This window comes from Platichthys flesus, chromosome 7 (genome assembly GCF_949316205.1).
Source record: "Platichthys flesus chromosome 7, fPlaFle2.1, whole genome shotgun sequence".
NCBI lineage: Eukaryota > Metazoa > Chordata > Actinopteri > Pleuronectiformes > Pleuronectidae > Platichthys > Platichthys flesus.
Window position 1 is genome coordinate 18,172,151 of NC_084951.1, and position 19,521 is coordinate 18,191,671.

General features: G+C 41.9%; 1 protein-coding gene across 2 annotated transcripts; it reads left to right on the forward strand.

Annotated features, from left to right (window-relative positions):
- Window positions 1–287: 287 nt before the first annotated feature.
- On the forward strand, window positions 288–10,531 carry LOC133957119 (deoxynucleoside triphosphate triphosphohydrolase SAMHD1-like). Of its 2 annotated transcripts, XR_009921188.1 has the most exons (17): window positions 288–543; window positions 645–711; window positions 864–936; window positions 2,606–2,766; window positions 2,954–3,069; window positions 3,764–3,834; window positions 4,981–5,139; window positions 6,019–6,119; window positions 6,229–6,337; window positions 6,438–6,529; window positions 6,616–6,731; window positions 6,835–6,974; window positions 7,384–7,485; window positions 7,603–7,707; window positions 7,860–7,997; window positions 8,877–9,105; window positions 9,655–10,531. XR_009921188.1 is itself a non-coding variant. In XM_062392560.1 (16 exons), the coding sequence occupies exons 1-16, from the start codon at window positions 423–425 to the stop codon at window positions 9,718–9,720; spliced, it is 1,737 nt and encodes a 578-aa protein (XP_062248544.1). In that variant the 5' UTR covers window positions 289–422; the 3' UTR covers window positions 9,721–10,531. The 2 variants fall into 2 exon arrangements, 1 of the variants encoding a protein (XP_062248544.1); XM_062392560.1 differs by lacking the exon at window positions 8,877–9,105 and having other exon boundaries at window positions 289–543.
- The last annotated feature ends 8,990 nt before the right edge of the window (window positions 10,532–19,521 follow it).

Sequence of the window (19,521 nt, forward strand, 5' to 3'; positions counted from 1 at the left end):
TGGTTGTACATCAAATTGCCCTTGAAGGATATTAAGATTTTCTTTTATTGACAACTTTGGTTAATCACAAGCTGCACAAACCAAGCTAGAGCAGCAGAGGAACCCAGCAGCCAGCAGGGGGCAACCTCAGGACATCACAGCAGACTGATTCATTCTCATTCTGAAGAAACCAATGGGTGACGTCACGGACCCTCCGTCCATTTATCAGGCGTAGGGTTTCGGGAACGAGGATGCATTGGACTTTTATTTTGAAATCCCTGACGGGAACTAGCTGGTAGTGTTTCGGTTCACTTTGACGCAGCCCGTGTAATATTCATTTGTGCGCAATCAGCTGTGTCAGGCGGAGTGGGCTCAACAGTATCGGCTGTACAACTGCAGCTTCCCGTTCCCGTATCAACCCGAACAAGCGCCAGTTCCTCTGCATGCCCCGCAGCCGGAGAAGAGAGCGCCGCCGGACTCGGACTACACTCGATGGGGGCGTGGAGGAAACGTGTCGGTACCTGCGGGCAGAGGGTCTGCAGGAGTGGGAGAAAACGTTCAGAGGTCGGTGGTGGTGTCGGTGATGTATACATGTTGTTGAGCCGCTTGTTTATCCCATGTGACCTGAATCCGGCAGCTCATCATGTGTCTGCTTCATCTTCCAGAACAAAACATAACTGGTGTGGGCCTGAGGTACCTCGATGACGCGCGTCTGCAGGGGATTGGAGTAAAGTATGTGTGTGTTGGATTTAAAAATAAATGTGATACATATTCGCGTTTCCCCTGAAGTGTCAGAATAGGGCTGCACCTCCTCAGTGGGTCACTCGGGTGTTTCACTCACAACCTCTTCATCCTCTCCTCTTCCTCTGTTTGACCCTGCCCAGGCTCCTCGGTGACCGTCTGCGGATCCTGCACAGTACCAGGAAGCTGTGGCAGATAGCGGCAGAGCCAGGCAAGGTAACAGCTGCAGAGATAAACAGCAAGTCATCTCTCTCTCTCTCCTTCTCTCCCTCTCTTTCTCTCTCTCTCTCTCTCTCTCTCTCTGTGTCCTCTTCTTTTTTTGTTTTGCCCACAGATCAAAATCTGCATTTCCAAAATGAGAAACCTTTCAAAATTCCTGATGACAATTTTGATATCCAGTAATGGATTTAGTCGAATGTCAGTTTCCTTATGTACCACTGCAATCTTACAAATGTGGACATCTGTTATAAATATTGTCCATAAGTGTATCTCCTCCTCTCCAGAATGCAGGATCAGATATTTAAATTGTACCTGACACAGAGTGAATGTAACTGGGACCTTTGACTCAGTGTTTTGACGTGTAACTGTGCACAATCCCCATGGGAAAAGATTCTCTCGGGCTGCTATCACAAGATGTTGTTGCAGGATCATGTTTGTTTGGATGTTGTTTGCGTCTAGAGATAGTAAATGTTTTGATTCTCTCTTCACAAATTGAAGGCTCGTCCAGTTTCACATCCAATGGGAAAGTAACAGAATACAAACTGGCTATGTAAGAAATGGATTATAGGTGTGAAATGTTCTTTATGGATGTCTATATGGTATCTGCAGTATCCACTTGAGCTATTAAATGTTAAAACTGCCGGTTGACCTTTTTAAGGGTTTTCAGGATCCTAAATTTAGTTTTTACGTCTACAATCAAAGTATCTTTAAATACATGTTTTATATCTACATATTTCCACCCTAATAAGTGATAATACAATATTGATCACAGATATGATTGTGGTGCGATATGACGTTAAGACAGCTTTGCCACAGTGGAGAGCATGAAGACAGCTCAGTGAGGTGCAGTCTAGAGGTTCGTGGATTCAGATACATCACATGTTATGCATTGTTAATGAGGTTTGGAAAACAACAACATCGTGGGTTCAGTAAAGTGAAGTGGGACAGGATGATTGCACAATAATGTAAAAGCAGACAGTATTAATGGCATTATCACTGTAATGCTTAACGTTATATTTTTTGAATTGGTAATGATCCCAAAGATGTGGTTATAGAACCCTTGTGAAAGAGAACTATATGTTTTGTCTAGGTGAAGGTTCGGACCCCAAAGCAGACAAGGAGTGGTTTGTAGATGGATAAGGAACAGAGTTTATTTTGCTGGCGAGGAAAAGGAAGGCAGGAGTAGCAGGGTGCTGGCTGGCTTGTAGATCCTGGCAACGTGGAGGATGAAGAGCCGAGCGACGAGGCACACGAGAGTCCTGGGTGAAGAAAGTCACAAGGTTAGCTTACATCCAAATGATAAGGAAGTCGAGAGTTTCCTGCTCATCTCTTACTACCGTATTGGACGGAATAATCTGGCGTCGAAGTGCTGAGACGCCCAGGCTTAAAAAGGAGGAGGATGATGAGGAGGATTGGATGCAGGTGTGCCTCGTCCTGCTGCAGCCACCAGCCAGCCACACCCCCTGCCACACACACACACAGGGTAACACAGAAGGGGAAGAACACAGCCACAAACTACCAAACACAATCACAAACACCACACTACAATTGAGATTAAACATTTACAGTTTAACCCCTTATTACAGATAGTTTCAATATGGCACACTAATGCTGCGAGTAGGTGTGATGGAGTCAGTCTTTCTTTTGTTGTCTTGTCTCCTGCCAGGTCTTTAATGATCCGATCCACGGGCATTTGGAGTTGCACCCACTTCTCATCAGAATCATTGACACACCTCAATTCCAGAGACTGCGAAACATCAAGCAGCTGGGAGGGGTCTACTTTGTCTTCCCCGGAGCATCCCACAACCGCTTTGAACACAGCATCGGGTGTGTCCTCATTTAGAGACAGTGTCAAATGATCAAAACAAACAACAAACAAACGAGTAAAGTCAACCTCTTCGATCAAGGTCCTTTTAATATGTCTCATAAAGACATGGCAATGTATTCCACAATGTTTGTATTTTCCCTGTCTTGTGTTGTTTTGTATGAAATGTTTTGTTGTGTGTGGGAACAGGGTTGGTCACTTGGCAGGACAACTTGTAAAGGCTCTAAATGACAGGCAGCCAGAACTCCTCATCTCTCCCAGAGACATCCTCTGCGTGCAGATCGCTGGGCTCTGCCATGACCTGGGTGAGCAAGCACATCGTGGGTGTGTGCACGAGTAAGAATAGAAGTGAAAGTATTTTTATTATCCTCTATTGTCCAGATTCAAGTTAAAGTTAAAAGTTAAAGTAGCTTTATTGTCAATTTCTTAACACGTTCAGAACATACAAGGAATCGATACAACGTTTCCCACTCTCCCACAATGAGACATATAAAGTGCACAGGCACAACAGATAACATAAGACATTTCCCAATACTTAGTAAACATACAGAATTTTTTAAGTACAGCAGCATAAGGTTCTCTAAAAGTGTAAACGTAGTGATTAAAGTGATAAAGTGCAAACAGTACAATAGACAGTTTGTTGCAGAAGTAAACATACAGAATTTTTTAAGTACAGCAGCATAAGGTTCTCTAAAAGTGTAAACGTAGTGATTAAAGTGATAAAGTGCAAACAGTACAAGAGACAGTTTGTTGCAGAAGTAAACATACAGAATTTTTTAAGTACAGCAGCATAAGGTTCTCTAAAAGTGTAAACGTAGTCATTTAAGTGATAAAGTGCAAACAGTACAAGAGACAGTTTGTTGCAGAAGTAAACATACAGAATTTTTTAAGTAGAAGATGGGAGTAGAACCCACGTATCTTAGTGCAAACTGAGCTGTCTTCATGCAAAGATCCCATGCAGCCTAATCATCTTTTTCATGTTTTTATTATTCCTGTCAGGACATGGGCCGTTTTCCCATATGTTTGATCAGAGGTTCATTCCTCAAGCACGTCCTGGTCTAACCTGGAAGGTAAGAAAATGTGATTTATCCTGTTCTCATCCTTTCTCAGGCCATATGAGTCTCAAACAAAACAATTAGTTCAAGGAGATACAAGGTCACATAAGCCATTTTCACTTTGCCTTTCACATATGAGCCACCCAGTGGGAGAGTCTCTGCTCAGACACGTTAACATAAACAACCAATCCTCAGGAGCCAGGCGCAGAAACTCTGGAAGCTTTCTCTCTGACATTAGCGTTCACACGTACACCTCCTCCAGAGTTCAGTGAATGTCTGTAAGCAGCTAATGACAACAGACAAATCTGTGTAGTTGGAACCGGCTGTAAACATCATCATTTGGTCTTTGTGAACACAAATAGCGTACATGTTTATTTGCATATGGATCAGGAAGTGCTCCCTGGAAAAGGAATTCCAGATGTATTTTAATATCAGATTTTAACAGCTGCAGATTAACCTGTACAAATGGTTGTTTTATTTACACTAGAATGAGCCCGTTTATATTTAAATACTTTATATTTACATCTGAAGTGGGTCCTCTCTACGGAGGCCGCCATGTTTTTTACATTAGTCCAAACTGGTCAAACTAAATAATTTTTAAGGTTTTATGACAACTGAGGGCTGCTACAAGTTCTCTGTCATGTCTGGAAGGGGAGGGTGAGGTGAGGGGTATTCAGCTGCAACATGCAATCTCACCACTAGATGTCTCTAAATTCTACACACTGAACCTTGAACACATAAAGTTTGATACTTGTATAAAACCTGCTGTAGCAGATGGGATGACGTTAGAGCAATAAACAACATCGGGATGAAAGGGAGCTTTTCTATCTATTTGTAAAAACAAAGCTGCTACACAAACCAGTCAGTGTCACCTGGCCTCTGAGCAGGACAGCTGAGGTTTAAAGTAGTGGTTGCAATGTTCGTAATAATAAGCGTCACGGATAAGAGACACTAAGAGCTTATAAACACACAGTTGTTATTTAAGTTATGACCACAGACCTGCCGTCTGGCAAACGTCACCGATAAGCATTCTTGTTTGCAGGAGTCATATTTTAAGATAAGCTCTTTCTGATTGCTTTCATATTCAAATTGTGACTGTGGAAGTTCCCATATATTACAATTATTATATAATATTAATAAAGGATTCTGTGTGTGTTTCAGCATGAGCAGGCCTCTTTGGACATGTTCGATTACCTGGTTGAGGACAACAAGTTGAAGCCGGTGATGGAGCAGCACGGCCTGGTGCTGCCTGAGGACCTGGATTTCATCAAGGAGCAGATTGCTGGACCATTGGACAATAATGGAGCTGAAGCTGAGGGGGTAACTTCTAGTTCTGCCTATATGAGATCAGTTGATAGTTGTATTAGTATTATAGTCGTATTGTTCTACTGCAGGAACTTTACCAAAGGAACCAAGAACCCTTTGATGAACTCTGGAACTAAAACTGCATTTGACTAGAGGAACTGTGGATTCAATTTAGTTCCTGTAAGATGGGTCCAGGCCACATCTGAAGGGTATGCTCAGATATAGAGCCCTGAATCAGTGCCTCTGCTGCTACTGAGCTCTGTCATTAAATGTTTTTTTCATTTTGAACATTTCATGCATCCAAATTGCACCAAATTTGCCACTCCACTTCTTTGAGCCACCTGAGAGAAACTTTGCAAGTTGGAAGTCGATGCACAGAACTGTTTGAATTACATACATACGGACAGAAGCTCAGAGATTCCTCACATGATAAGATGAGGGGCCGACATTGCACTGTATCTCTGTCAGCTTCCCAACTGCAAAGTTTTCAGTGTCTTCACTTGTAATTCATTCTATGGGTCTGACTTGCACTAAATTTCAGCTCCAATGTGGTGGAGGCTTGAGCAGAAATGTGCAGAATAAACGTTCACTTCCTAAAAGCTACAAAAACCGGTGACTGATGTGCAACTTAATGTTCCTCACACTCTTGCACTATTGTGTCCGTGCACATGCAGTTAACAGTAAGAGTTTGACCTGCATATGGACTAATCCATTGGCACATTAACAGTGCAAGCCACAGATTATTAGTGTGTATGCAGCAGATGCTATAAGTTCCACATTAGTTCTTGGCACTGTGTTATCACTTGCCTCTGGAAACCAGAGTTAAAATCCTATTAATCCTTAAAAATATTTGTCTAATATATCAGAATCTCGTGTCTCTGTTTTCTGACGTAGTGGCGTTACAAAGGCCGCCAAGGGGCCAAGTCCTTTCTCTATGAGATTGTTGCCAACAAAAGAAATGGCATTGATGTGGATAAGTGGGACTACTTTGCGAGGTGAGTATTATTGTCTAGTTAGTTTGTTTTAATAAGGGTTTCCTAAATCACATGTTAGTAAATCCTTGTGAGTTTAATGGCCAATCTGTTCACATGTTTCTCCTCTTAGGGACTGCTACCACCTGGGCATCAAGAACAACTTTGATTATCAGCGCTGCCTTATGTTCGCCAGGGTGTGTGAGGTGGATGGGCAGAAGCAAATCTGTACCAGAGACAAAGTAACAACTCTCTAACTTTTTCCTTCTGATCAGCTTTTTAAAAAAAAGTCTTAGTTAAACATTTAAGCTGTGACTAAAACCGAAGGTATTCTTTAAACAGGAGGTGGGCAATCTGTATGACATGTTCCACACAAGGAACTGCCTCCACACAAGAGCCTACCAGCACAGTGTTTGTAACATCATAGAGATCATGTGAGTAGCTCATTGCTCTGATGTAGCTTGTTTTCTTTTCCCTGTGGTCGTTCTGAAAGGTGATAATGTGTGGGGTGTTTCTTTAGGATCACTGAGGCCTTTCTAAAAGCAGATCCACACATCCAGATTAAAGGCTCAGGAGGGAAGATGTTCACTCTCTCCACGGCCATAGACGACATGGAGGCCTACACCAAACTGACAGGTCCATGGACACCTCAGTGTGCCATCTCTAAAACAGTTTTAAACATATTCACATTAATGTGCATGAATGATTCAAATTCACAGATTTCCCTTCTGTCCCATAGATCATGTGTTTGAACAAATACTCCACTCGTCCTCCGAGGAGCTGGCTGAGTCGCAGAAGATTCTACAAGACATTGTCTGTCGACGCCTCTACAAGTGTCTGGGCCAAACCAATCCACAAGAACATCTGGAGGTTACCCCGGTGTGTGTTTGTGTTCTTCTCGTGGAACTATTTTGGCTGTTAAATTTTAGTTTTTACAAATTATAAGTTATATTGATAAATTTATCAATGTCGTTCAAGTATGGTTAAACTGGCTGCTTCTCCAGAGATATGATATCCACACACTTTGGCTTCACTTTTGGGAACAGTCATGTCATCAACCTTTATATCCAATAATGATTTGGTTTGTTGATCAACAAAACTAAATGCAAAGACATTAAATCCCCCTTCAGTGCAATTCAATTGTCCAAAAAAGCTGCTGCTTTGATGTAGCCAATTAGCTACCTTATAGATGATATGAAACCAGTTTGTTCCTAGTATATCATTCTGTGTTACAGTTTTGTAGGTAAATTCTCTTTTCTTATTACTTAATCCACTTCACATATGTAAGGAGGCGATTAAAGGCTGGGAAAAAGAATTGGCAGAGTCCACTCCTCAGAGTGTCCAGGGTGTCCCGGTTGTCAAACTGCAGCCAGAAGACTTTAAAGTTGACGTGAGTTTTCAGTTCAACTACTTTTTATCTCATAAATTATATTTAACAACAACAATTTTTAAATGTGAATTTTAGTTTTGTTGATTCGTTGCCTACTGTACAAAACCTCTCCTTTAGGTCTTTTCTCTGAACTATGGGATGAAGAAGGAGAACCCCATCAACAAAGTGCGATTCTATTGCAAAACTGACCCAACTAAAGCCTTCCAGATAAGCGATGACCAGGTCACACATCTTTATCTTTGTTTGCATGAGTTGCCTTCGCATTTACAGAGCTGAATGTTTCTCATGTCTCATATTTATAAACACAAAGATTGATTGTCACTTCCTCTATTTTGAATTTACAGCTTAAAATAAACCCTTGTCATTCTTGTCAGGTGTCAAAAATGCTTCCAGCGGTGTTTGACGAGCAGGTGATCCGAGTCTACTGCAAGAAGAGGGATGGAAAGACTGTGGAGGCCGCCAAGAAGCATTTTGTTCAGTGGTGCAAAAAGAAATCATTCTCAACGCCAACGGTAAGTGTGTTTATTTGCAGTGTCAATGTTGGTTTAAACATTGGATGGGTACACGCCCTGAAGGGCCAAACTGGAGAGACTTTTGAGAATGGAAAACAAAAAAGTGCACATACTTCTGTCCAGCACCAACAGTCATCTAATTAAACCACATAAATAAACACATACTTTCACGAGATCCAGATTTCGTTTTTTTTTTCCTTGAGCCGTTCTAATCTGAATCCACACTCAAATTCAGTAGACCCTACCCTGGTTGATGCCCCACCCCTCCACAAAATATCCTTGAAATCCGTTTTGCACTTTTTGCATTATGCCGGTGAATAACAGACAAACAAAAACAAAACCTAACCCCCTTGGAGGGCGTAGTAAATGTTGAGCAGAAATGGCTGTGTGGAGCAGTGTATTGAGCAGGACCCTGTATTGTGAGTGTAACATGTCACACAAAAATTTAAGCCACCTTCCTCAATTGCTCGATGGTCCAGCTCATTGTTGGCAGTCCAAGCAGCAGCACAGAGGTCGAACACGGGAACTCTCACCGGTCTGCTGCCACACGGCTGCGTTTGTGTTCTGACAGCTTTCTGTCATAGTCACCATGAACTGTTTGAGCATTTCATGGGTTCGACCTCATGGGCCAGCCTTGAATACCCATCACTGGTTCACCATCACGATGCTAGCCTCCTCAAAGCAGGTCAGACTGTGACCTGATCTCATTCCAGCACATTCGCAACTGCAGCACCCAAACCCAAATTTAGGAAAGAGAGGACATTATTAGTGGAGCTGGCAGTGTGTCGTTTTTGATTTGAAGTTTATTTTACGTAAGATATTAAAGCTATATACATAAATTTACAACTTCTTTGAATGTTTGCTTACATTGGCCTTCAGTTAACTGCCTCCTGCCCCAGTGATGCTCCAAAGACTTGAAGTGATACACAGTAATGCCCACTGCAGAGGAAAGGTTCTCCTCTTCATGAGGTAGCATACAGTTCGTGCACTGCGATTCTGTCTATCTCAGCAGTGGGCAGAGTTGGGCTCAGACCTGAAGTAACAGAGAGGATGTGTGTCTCGGGTTCGCAGCTTGTTCCCACTGCCCCCTAGTGGCCAAACAACTCAGGTATGGAAATCTGCTTTGTAGACAGGTAGGGCACCTTTTTAAATTCCAATTAGTGCTCGGTAATAACGAGTTCTATTCAGATAATTTTCATCAGAATAACATCAGTATTGATATCACCACATGATTACCACTCATCAGATTACAGAGCGGAATTAGGTAACACAAAAGTTTCTCACTCAAAAAAGATCGCTGCCGTTTTACAGCATTTATATAAAATCACAGCGGGGAGCCGAAGTATGTCTGAATTAGGCAGTGAGGCTCTACACAACCAAAAACAATACAGTCAGGAAAACTGAAATGAACAGAAGAAATGTTGGATGAACTGAAAGAAGAAAAACTAAGGCAAGAAATGTGTTTATAAAATCAGTGTTGATCCTATATATGTACCTTTTTAAAAAATCGGGGTCCAGAGATCACCTTCCTCTAGTCTAACTTCATTATCTGGCTGGTAAAGAAGAGTTCTGCCACTGACCCCTTTGTCAGTCAGGACAGTGTCCACACTAAACTGTCAATGTTAATATCAATGTCTGATATTTTATTTACACACAGGACGCAGACATCACAGCGCCGGTGTTGACCCCTGTGACCCCGACAATGGAGGCTCCGGTGACATAGCTGGTGAGAGCCACATGAAGACTTTAAAATAAGAGGAGAGCGAACACCCCTCTTACACTTTCAGTAGATGAAAGTGTTGTCAGCATTATATTGTTACAAGCTACAGAAAGGGAGAAAAAAAGGCTCAGGGACTATCCTCAGGGTTCTTAAACAAAATTGACCCCTCGTCAATATTATAAGCACAATTTAGCTTTTGTTTTCTCGTCGGATTCAGGGATTTATTTTGGACTTACGTCGGGCTGCAAGTGTCGAGTTTTTAAGTTGAATTGTTTTTACACCCTGTGCTAAGCAGCAGCCTATCATGTCTTTGAATCGTGGCCAATTAATCATTGCAGCGGAATGTTTTACTCTCAAACAGTAGATGAACAACACAGTGTGTTTCATGTCAGTGTGTTTTACAGCATATACAGCCAGTGTGTTATTCAACTTTCACATACGCATGTTTTTTAATATCAAGCTTCAAAAGTTACAATATACAAAGAAAAACTGTTTCTGAGCTTTACACTGAGTGTTTGTTTTTACTTGAGGGATTATTTGCAGATTTTATTTGATCTTAATGCAAATATATTTATACTTGGGAGGGTGGAGGGGCGAGCATGTTTTGCAATCCTTTTATTTATTGTTCTTGCAGTAAGTTGCACAGCTTGTTGTCTCCACCTCACTAGCATGTGCAATATTTAAAATGGGATTTATGCTGCTTTGTCAGAAAACCTATATTTTGAAAGAATGTGAGGGAAAATGTTTTAAACGGTTTGTGGTGATCCTGTGAGAGTTGAAGAAAAGTTTGAAAATAAAACTCTGTTTTCGCTTGCGTAACGTTCTTTGTTTTGCCGGTAGTCAAAGGACCAAGATGAACTCCGCTGTGGCATCACTATGTTCTGCAAAAACACTTCTCTGCACATTATTGACAATATACAACCACCAGGTGGCGGTTATATTGCACATAAGGTTCAGGGCTTTATTACTATATGAAAACATGAATAGGAAACTTCTAAAGTCTGAATGTAAATGATGGATCCTCCCTTCATGTTTGTGAAATCTTATAGCTTAAAAAACAAACATACTTTGGAATATAACAAATCCTATTCAAATAAATAGATTAAATCAGGGGTTCTCAAACTTTTGTAAGCTGGGCCCCCCCAAAGCTGGTTAGGGGTAGTTGCCCCCCCCCCCTCGCGCCGCCCGCCACCGCCGCCCTCAACTACACCAGAATAGATAATTAGATAGATAGCTTGGAGACAGTGCTATGCTTGGAGATGGTGGATTGTTGTTGCTGGAGTCCAAAACGTTTACCTTTTAAAGAAATCCACAGGCTTCTCTTTCAAGTCGGGGTGTTTGGTGTCGATGTGCCTTTTTTAATTTGCATGGCTTCATGCTGTCATTTGCCAGCACCTCGGCACACAGAACACACTGAGGACGTTGCTCAGTCGTGCCAGTGACGGTGAAACCAAACTGCAAATGGCTCTCGTCATATTTGCGCAGTTTTGGCTTCTTCGCAACTGGCGCATCGGTTGCCTGACTTTTACGAATCAGAAACTTGGCCATAGTTGTGATGGTTTGCTGATACAGTGTGTGTGATGTTAATAAAGTTCTAATTTCAACGTCGTGGTCTTGTGCGTGTGTTTTTATGTGTGGCTGTGAGCGACTTGCACACGAATAATGAATAAGGCTGTGCTAGGCAATGGTTCCTAACAAAAGGAACAGTACACAATATAGACAGGGACAGCACAGAATAGTATTCAAATGCCGGTGTTTTACACGGTGGATGATTGAAGATGTAAAGGTAGGTGCTAAGGAGAAAAGGGCTAGCTGCAGTTGGAAGAAGTTAGCTAGCTAGAAGGCTAGCTCTTGGGGCTATGAGCTTTCTAAAAAAGACTGTGGAGCTAATTACTCCTTAGATTAGGCTACGAATAGGAGGAAACAAGAGCAATCGCTCTACAGGGTGTCGTCTCAGTGAGGGTGAGCGCTGACCATGCCTGCAGTTACTTTTATACTCAGACTGTACGTGCAACTCGCGTTCAAATGATAACACTCCTCTTTTGATTGGTGGATCAGGTACGAAACAGTATTTGATTTGTTTGTGTCAGTCCAGTCCCTTGCATTTCACCACTGAGGGAGCTTTCACTAACCAGTGACAGGTGACCTGTCTTTTTTTATAATTTTTTTTTTTTGTCTGTGACATTGCGCCCCCCCGGAGAATGTCCGCGCCCCCCACTTTGAGAACCACTGCAATAAGAGAAACAATGTAAAAACAAATATTTGCAAAACAGGTTGGTAAAAAATCATTGGTTTTACAGCTTTAACCACTGAACCATTTCCATACTTGTCTAACAAATCCATTGACTCGCTAGTTTAGCTCTTGCAAATCAGTTTGGATTGGTCCGATCTTTGGATGAAAACCAATCTGAATACCCCACAGAAAAAGAGCACAGATGCAGAAATAACAGAAATTACAATTGAGAAAGATCAAATAAAACATTGTCAAATGATAATGACCGGGCACATATGGAGACAAAAGATCAAAAATTTATTTAGTGATAGTCCAGAGCGGAAAAAATATTTTTAAATAAATACAGACTTCTTCTTTTACCAGATTTGATTTGATCTGTCTGCCCGCCATGTTTGGATGAGCTGCTATTTATGTGGACTCTGTCGCTCAGGCAGGTGAAGAGAGAATTGCAAAGATCTAAAAGAGAAAAAACGAAACCATGAATGACAATCTCTAGCTGTCTTCTGGTTAAAACACGGTGATCTTTCAAAGATTGACAATAACGAAAAATGACAATAACAATACAGCATAATACTGAGAGGCAGGTTTGTGGAACTTAAGGTATTTTGTGTGTACATGTGTGTGGGATTTACACTAGGAGCTATATGATCTATACATTTGAGTATGTAAAAACAAATAGATTTGTGTTGGTATGCTTATCTTGACATTTATGCATTGTATTTTAGTTTCTTAAATTTTGTGTTTATTGTTTTTTGGTATTACTTTTGTATTACTATGTACAATTCAACAATAAAATAGAATATCAATCTGTACAATTTGAATATTACACTAATACTACATAGTTGTATCTTGCATGACCCTGTTCTCAAGGCACCTACCTATTCAACAGTACTCAAAAATCAGAGTAATTACAAGTTTGTTTGTTTTTATCTGTAGTAACTTTTTCTTTATTTCTTCTCAGCACTCATCAAAACATTAGCTGTAACTAAAACAGATTAGAAGAAATTTCAGACTTCAACTCAGGTACTTTTGTGATGATCACTTTCTCTTTCTGACTTTTAATATCCCTTATACTCAGGAAAGTACATTTTCAGTCAAAGCCCTTTTATATAAATTCCCATCATTCTAACAAAATCCGTCAGCCTGGTCATGATGACCATTAATTACTATGTGAGTTGCAGAAGCATCTGAGGTTATCTGATCTTACAGGGACTACAGAGCTACAGTGTGATGTGTGTCTGCATAGAAAGCCTCTGAAACCCCGCATCTGTGACCCCAGAACCATTCCTAAACGACAAACTGATGTTTCCTCACATTTGACCGAGGCCCTCATTTTGAATAGGGCTGGAGTATATATTGATCTGATCTAAATGTTATTAGTTCAGTCTTAATTTTACTGATTAAAACCGAAAGATTAACACTGCCATTATTTACCACAAATGAACAGACATACAGTAACCTCTCGAGACATATTTGTCTTTAATCTGAAGACTTACGACAACAATTGCTACAACTCACATCACAAGCTCCAGCTCCCAGTGATAACAATACAGGGGAAAGTGGACCTCTTCAAGATACTTATCCTAAATATGGTGGACGACAACATCTTTGATATGATTGTACAGTTCTGTGTTTGTTGATCTTGGAATTTGGACATTTCTTCTTTTAGCATTAAACGATAAATCAGTATTTGTTTGAGCACATGGTGCAACACAGCACCTGCTTCAAAAAGTCCCTTACTGCAGAGGCAACCAAACTAAAGAATTGAGAAAAAGGGCCCCTTTGTGGCCATTTGATGTAGGTGGCCCAAAGTCCCCTAAGTAGCTGAAGTAGCTTTAAGAGTTAGTGTTTTTAAACCTTTAAGGATATATAAAAAGAATAATGTTAGTAGCTACGACAGCCAATTACAAAATACTTTGTGTATAATTGGTGAATTTTTCTCTCAGCATATAAACACAATGTGGTAATCAGTATTTGAAAAGCAATGCTCTTGAAGGGAGAAACCACATCAGCTAGGAAAGATGGCGCCCTGTCTGTCGCTCGACATTACATCTTTATTCACCAAACACAAAAATATTATCTTAAACTGATTAAGTTTGACTTCCATCTCAACATTTTGATTTTACTCTCAATATTTCAAATTTATTCTTGGCATTTTGACCTAATACATGAAATAATTTTTTTTTATCTTCCTCTGATTTAGTTCTACTTATCTCTAAACATTTTGACTTCATTCTCAATATCTCATCTTTATTTTTGACTTTTTGATCCTATCCTATTGCCTTTTTTCTTAAGATTTTGACTTTATTAACAAAATACCAAAATATTTTCTTCTGATTTAGTTTAAATTACTCTCAATATTAAGATTTTATACTTAATATCTACATTTTATTCTTGACATCTTGATTTAATTCCACCAAAGAAACCACAAAACAATCTTGCTCCAGTGTAGTTTGACTTTATCTTTGACATTTCCACTACATTCGTAAAAAAAAAGGCTTTTTCATTTTTTTTTCAATGCCTGACCCTGCTCTTATTCATCAAACAAAGTCATTGTTGCGGTATCATGTTCATCAAATGTTGTTTGTGTCTGGAGATAGTACATTTTTTGATTCTCTCAAGAAACGAGCAACGTTTTCTCTCTCTTCACAAATTGAGGACTCGTCCTGTTTCACATCCAATGGGAAAATAATAGAATCCAAACTGGCTTTGTAAGACATGGATTGTAGGTGTGAAATGTTCTTTATAGATTAGTAATAAGTGAATGACACATATCTGCAGTATCCATTTGAGCTATTAAATGTTAAACTGCCACTTGTACTTTTTAAGGGTTTTCAGGATCTTAAATTTAGTTTTTACGGCGACAATCAAAGTTGTAGATATCTTGTGATACATTTTTTATTATTGATATCTACAAATTTCCACTCTAATAAATGAGAATAAAGTTTTGACTTATTGATCACATTGAATATTGATCACAGATATGATAGTGGTGCGATAAAACGTTAAGACAGCTTTGCCACAGTGGAGAGCATGAAGACAGCTCGGTGAGGCGCAGTCTAGAGTTTCGTGGATTCAGTTACATCACATGTTATTGCCGTGTTAATGAGGTTGTGAAAACAATCAAAATCGCGTGTGATCACTCTGCTCTTATTCTTCATACAAAGTTCCACTCGTCACAGTACAGACACTGTGTGCAGAAGAAACTATTTATAATTGTTTGTTATGGAGTTAGAAATAAGAGCATGGTCATAGAGCTCATCAAGAAACAATTGAGACCTGCCCTTCAGGATTGTAAATCACAAAGCAAGGGAGTGTGAAAGACGTCAGGGTCAGTGAATGATCCTTAGCACATCATCATTATGACTATGTGTCCACATTATGAATGTAGAAAAACTTGACTGACCTCACTGATCACTCAGAAGTCTTTTGAGTCATTGTGTCCAAATGTTGTTTTAGCAGGTGCTTAATTACCATGGAGTTGTTTGAAAGGACATACTGTGTTTTTTAATCGAAATATGCACAAGTTAATTAACTAGTATTAACTTGAATTATCATTGTGCACACAAACATTACCAATATGTATTTGTAACACTATGTGAAGGACTCTCTCATTCACCATTCTAATGTCTTCACCTAACTCTTCCTCTGAAGTTTCAAGTGTTTTTAATCCTTGTAACATGACTGTTCTTTCTGTGCAGCTGCAAAGGAACCTGCTGCAAACCAGTTGCTGAGTCTGGCTCGTGATTGCTCATGGGATCTTGATATCATAGGTTCCAAATGATCATCCTAGTCATTTCAGCTTCACTTGTGTACAGTGGCAGGAGGTGTAAAGGCTTCGTCCACCTTTATTTACAGTCTATGGTTACAGCTAAGCCGCCTAAGCGTCACGGACATGATCCGGGATTTCGATGGCTCCGCTCGGTTTTCCCTCGCTCAACTGAATCTAGCCCTGCCCTCTTGGAGCTGACGTAAAGTCTGTGAGTATAAATGGAGGGTGATTCATTTGATCCCAAACGTTCAGCTCCTGGACAGACTAAGGGGCAACATCCTGGGCTGAGCGATGAGGCCAACACGGAAGTGTAAAAAGCTGCAGTTTCATGGGAAGCCGCTACGCCTGGCTTCAAGAAACAGAAAGTCCCATTGACTCCAATGTTAAAATGGCCAACTTTAGAGCAGAATTAAACCTGTTTAAAGCCTGGTACAAACTTTGGTTTTAGTCTCAATCGCGAGGTTATTCCTTCATGACAACTCTGAGGAGGTGACTTTTTTTCTAACTCCCTCGTTTAAACGATATAGAGGTTTAAAATTACGCATAATTAGGGGCGGGGTCTATTGATTAACACCTGGGTACAGGCTACGATGCGGGCACAGCTTGTCACTAGCCGCTCGTTAGCTCCCCGCAAGCCACCTGTGCGCTCCTCGGTTTTAGTTTCTTAAATTTTGTGTTTATTGTTTTTTGGTATTACTTTTGTATTACTATGTACAATTCAACAATAAAATAGAATATCATTCTGTACAATTTGAAAATTACACTAATACTACATAGTTGTATCTTGCATGACCCTGTTCTCAAGGCACCTACCTATTCAACAGTACTCAAAAATCAGAGTAATTACAAGTTTGTTTGTTTTTATCTGTAGTAACTTTTTCTTTATTTCTTCTCAGCACTCATCAAAACATTAGCTGTAACTAAAACAGATTAGAAGAAATTTCAGACTTCAACTCAGGCACTTTTGTGATGATCACTTTCTCTTTCTGACTTTTAATATCCCTTATACTCAGGAAAGTACATTTTCAGTCAAAGCCCTTTTATATAAATTCCCATCATTCTAACAAAATCCGCTCCTCGGTCCACTCGTAGGTTCATCTCGGCGGATCCCGTCACTACGTTGGCCCTGAGAGCTCAACGAACAGCAACTTAAGAAAACACATGCAAGTTGACAAACACAAGCAAAGTAAGAAAACATCTTCATCAATTTCACAACACAACATATCACAGAAACGCGCAGCAAATAGTCACACGCGCAGCAAATAGACGAACGCGCAGCAAATAGAGGCGACAACACAATGGAAGTGTTTCCAGAGGACAGGTAAAAGGGATGGACACAGGAGACACTAAAACGTCCAATACACCATACAATTTCGGTTCCGCACAGGGGTTGTCATCCCGCGGCTCTGGAGCTGAACGCGGCTCTTCAGCCCGTCTGCAGTGGCTTCCTGTACAGTGTTGTGCATATGTTTCGTCGAACGCTGAACTTAACGAAGTTTTCATATTATTAACGTGAACGTAACGATGAACGTGAATGAACGTCATGTTACTTTTTTTAATCATCATCGTATCAGGCCCTAATGAAATACCAGGAGCGCGTTTGTGTGTTGTGTGTGTGTGTGTGTGTGTGTGTGTGTGTGTGTGTGTGTGTGTGTGTGTGTGTGTGTGTGTGTGTGTGTGTGTGTGTGTGTAGCGGGCTGACCGGTCTCTGGTCTCGGGGCACCGACCCCGCCCACTCGCTCAGAAGAGGGGGTAAAATGTCTCTTCTGATAGTAAAGCTTTCCTCCTCCTGCACACTATGGATAATACATGGCCTCACAAACAGGGTCTTGTGTTTTAGCGCTGTTTATTCTTTTTAACAGGAGAAGACGGCATGTCTCTAGATCGGACCATCTTCCTGCTCAGAGCTCACTGTGGCTCTCTCCGAGCGAGTGAGCGGGGTCGGAGCCCCGGTGCGCTGGCCACACACACACACACACACACACACACACACACACACACCTACGCCCGCTCCTGGTATTTCATGAGGGCCTGATACGATGATGATTTAAAAAATGAACGTGACGTTCAATCACGTTCATCGTTACGGTTGTGAGTGAAACACTCAGGTGTTTCACTCACAACCTCTTCATCTGAGTGGTGCGTGTTCCAGGATGATGACATCGACACGTACACGGACGCGGTCATCTGCTACATCAGCAAATGCATCGATGACGTCGTACCCAGGATTACAGTAAAAAAAATTCCAAACCAGAAGCCCTGGATAAATGGTGAAGTCCATGCTAAACTCAAAGCACGGACTGCTGCCTTCATCTCGGGGGACCTGGAGGAATACAAGAAATCCAGGTACACGCTCTGGAGTGCTATCAGCAGTGCTAAGAGACTCTACAGGGACAAAGTGGAGTCCCATTACAAGGGCTCCAATACTAGGAACATGTGGGCCGGACTGAGAACCATCACAGACTACAAAGCCTGGACCAGCAGTGCTGATGTAGTGTCTGCATCTCTCCCAGAGGATCTGAACACTTTTTATGCACGCTTTGAGAGAAACTCCCCGGCTGCGGAGATCGAAGAGGCCCAGGAGGGCCGCTGCCTCCCCCGTCATATCCAGGGCAGACGTGTGGAAATCTCTCAACCGGATCAACACACGCAAGGCACCTGGACCTGATGGGATCCCCGGCCGAGCTCTCAAGGTGTGTGCAGATCAGCTGGCAGATGTGTTCACAGACATCTTCAACCTGTCACTGCTCGAGTCTGTAGTCCCCGCATGTTTTAAGAAGACCATCATTGTCCCTGTTCCCAAAAAAACAAAAATCCTCTGCCTGAACGACAAGCGCCCAGTAGCACTCACTTCTATCATCATGAAGTGCTTTGAGCGGCTGGTCCAACCATTCATCACCTCCTCCCTCCCTGACTCTCTGGACCCTCTTCAGTTTGCCTACAGGTCAAATAGGTTGACTGCAGATGCCATCTCCCTCACCCTCCAAACTGCCCTCTCCCACCTGGACCAGAGGGACACATATGTGAGAATGCTGTTCATCGACTACAGTTCAGCATTCAACACCATCGTGCCCCTGAAGCTCGTCACCAAGCTCAGAACGCTTGGGCTCAACATCACCCTCCGTGAGTGGATACTGAACTTCCTGACGGTCAGACCACAGGCGGTGCGGATCGGTAGCACCACATCCTCCACCATGACTCTCAACATCGGTGCCCCCCAGGGCTGCGTGCTCAGTCCTCTTCTGTACTCCCTGTTCATGCATGACTGCATGGCCACCCACAGCTCCAACACCATCGTTAAGTTTGCTGATGACACCACTGTCATAGGCCAGATCACCGGCGACGATGAGAAGGCCTACAGTGAGGAGGTCAGGGCCCTGACATCTTGGTGCCAGGACAACAACCTCAACGTCAGCAAAACGAAGGAGCTGATCGTGGACTACAGGAAGAGAAGAGGAGAAGAACACGTCCCCCTCTCCATCAACGGGACCACGGTGGAGCGATTCAGCAGCTTCAAGTTCCTCGGGGTCCACATCACTGATGACCTGACATGGACCCATCACACAGATTCCATCAGGAAGACGGCCAGACAGCGGCTTTTCTTCCTCCGCAGGCTGCGGAAGCTCCACATGGACTCCAGGATTCTCTGCAACTTCTAAAGGTGCATTATAGAGAGCATCCTGACTGGCTGCATCACCGCCTGGTATGGCAGCTGCACCGCCCTGAACCATAAGGGTTTACAGAGGGTGGTGAAGTCTGCCCAGCACATCACCAGGACGGCGCAACCATAAACATTTTT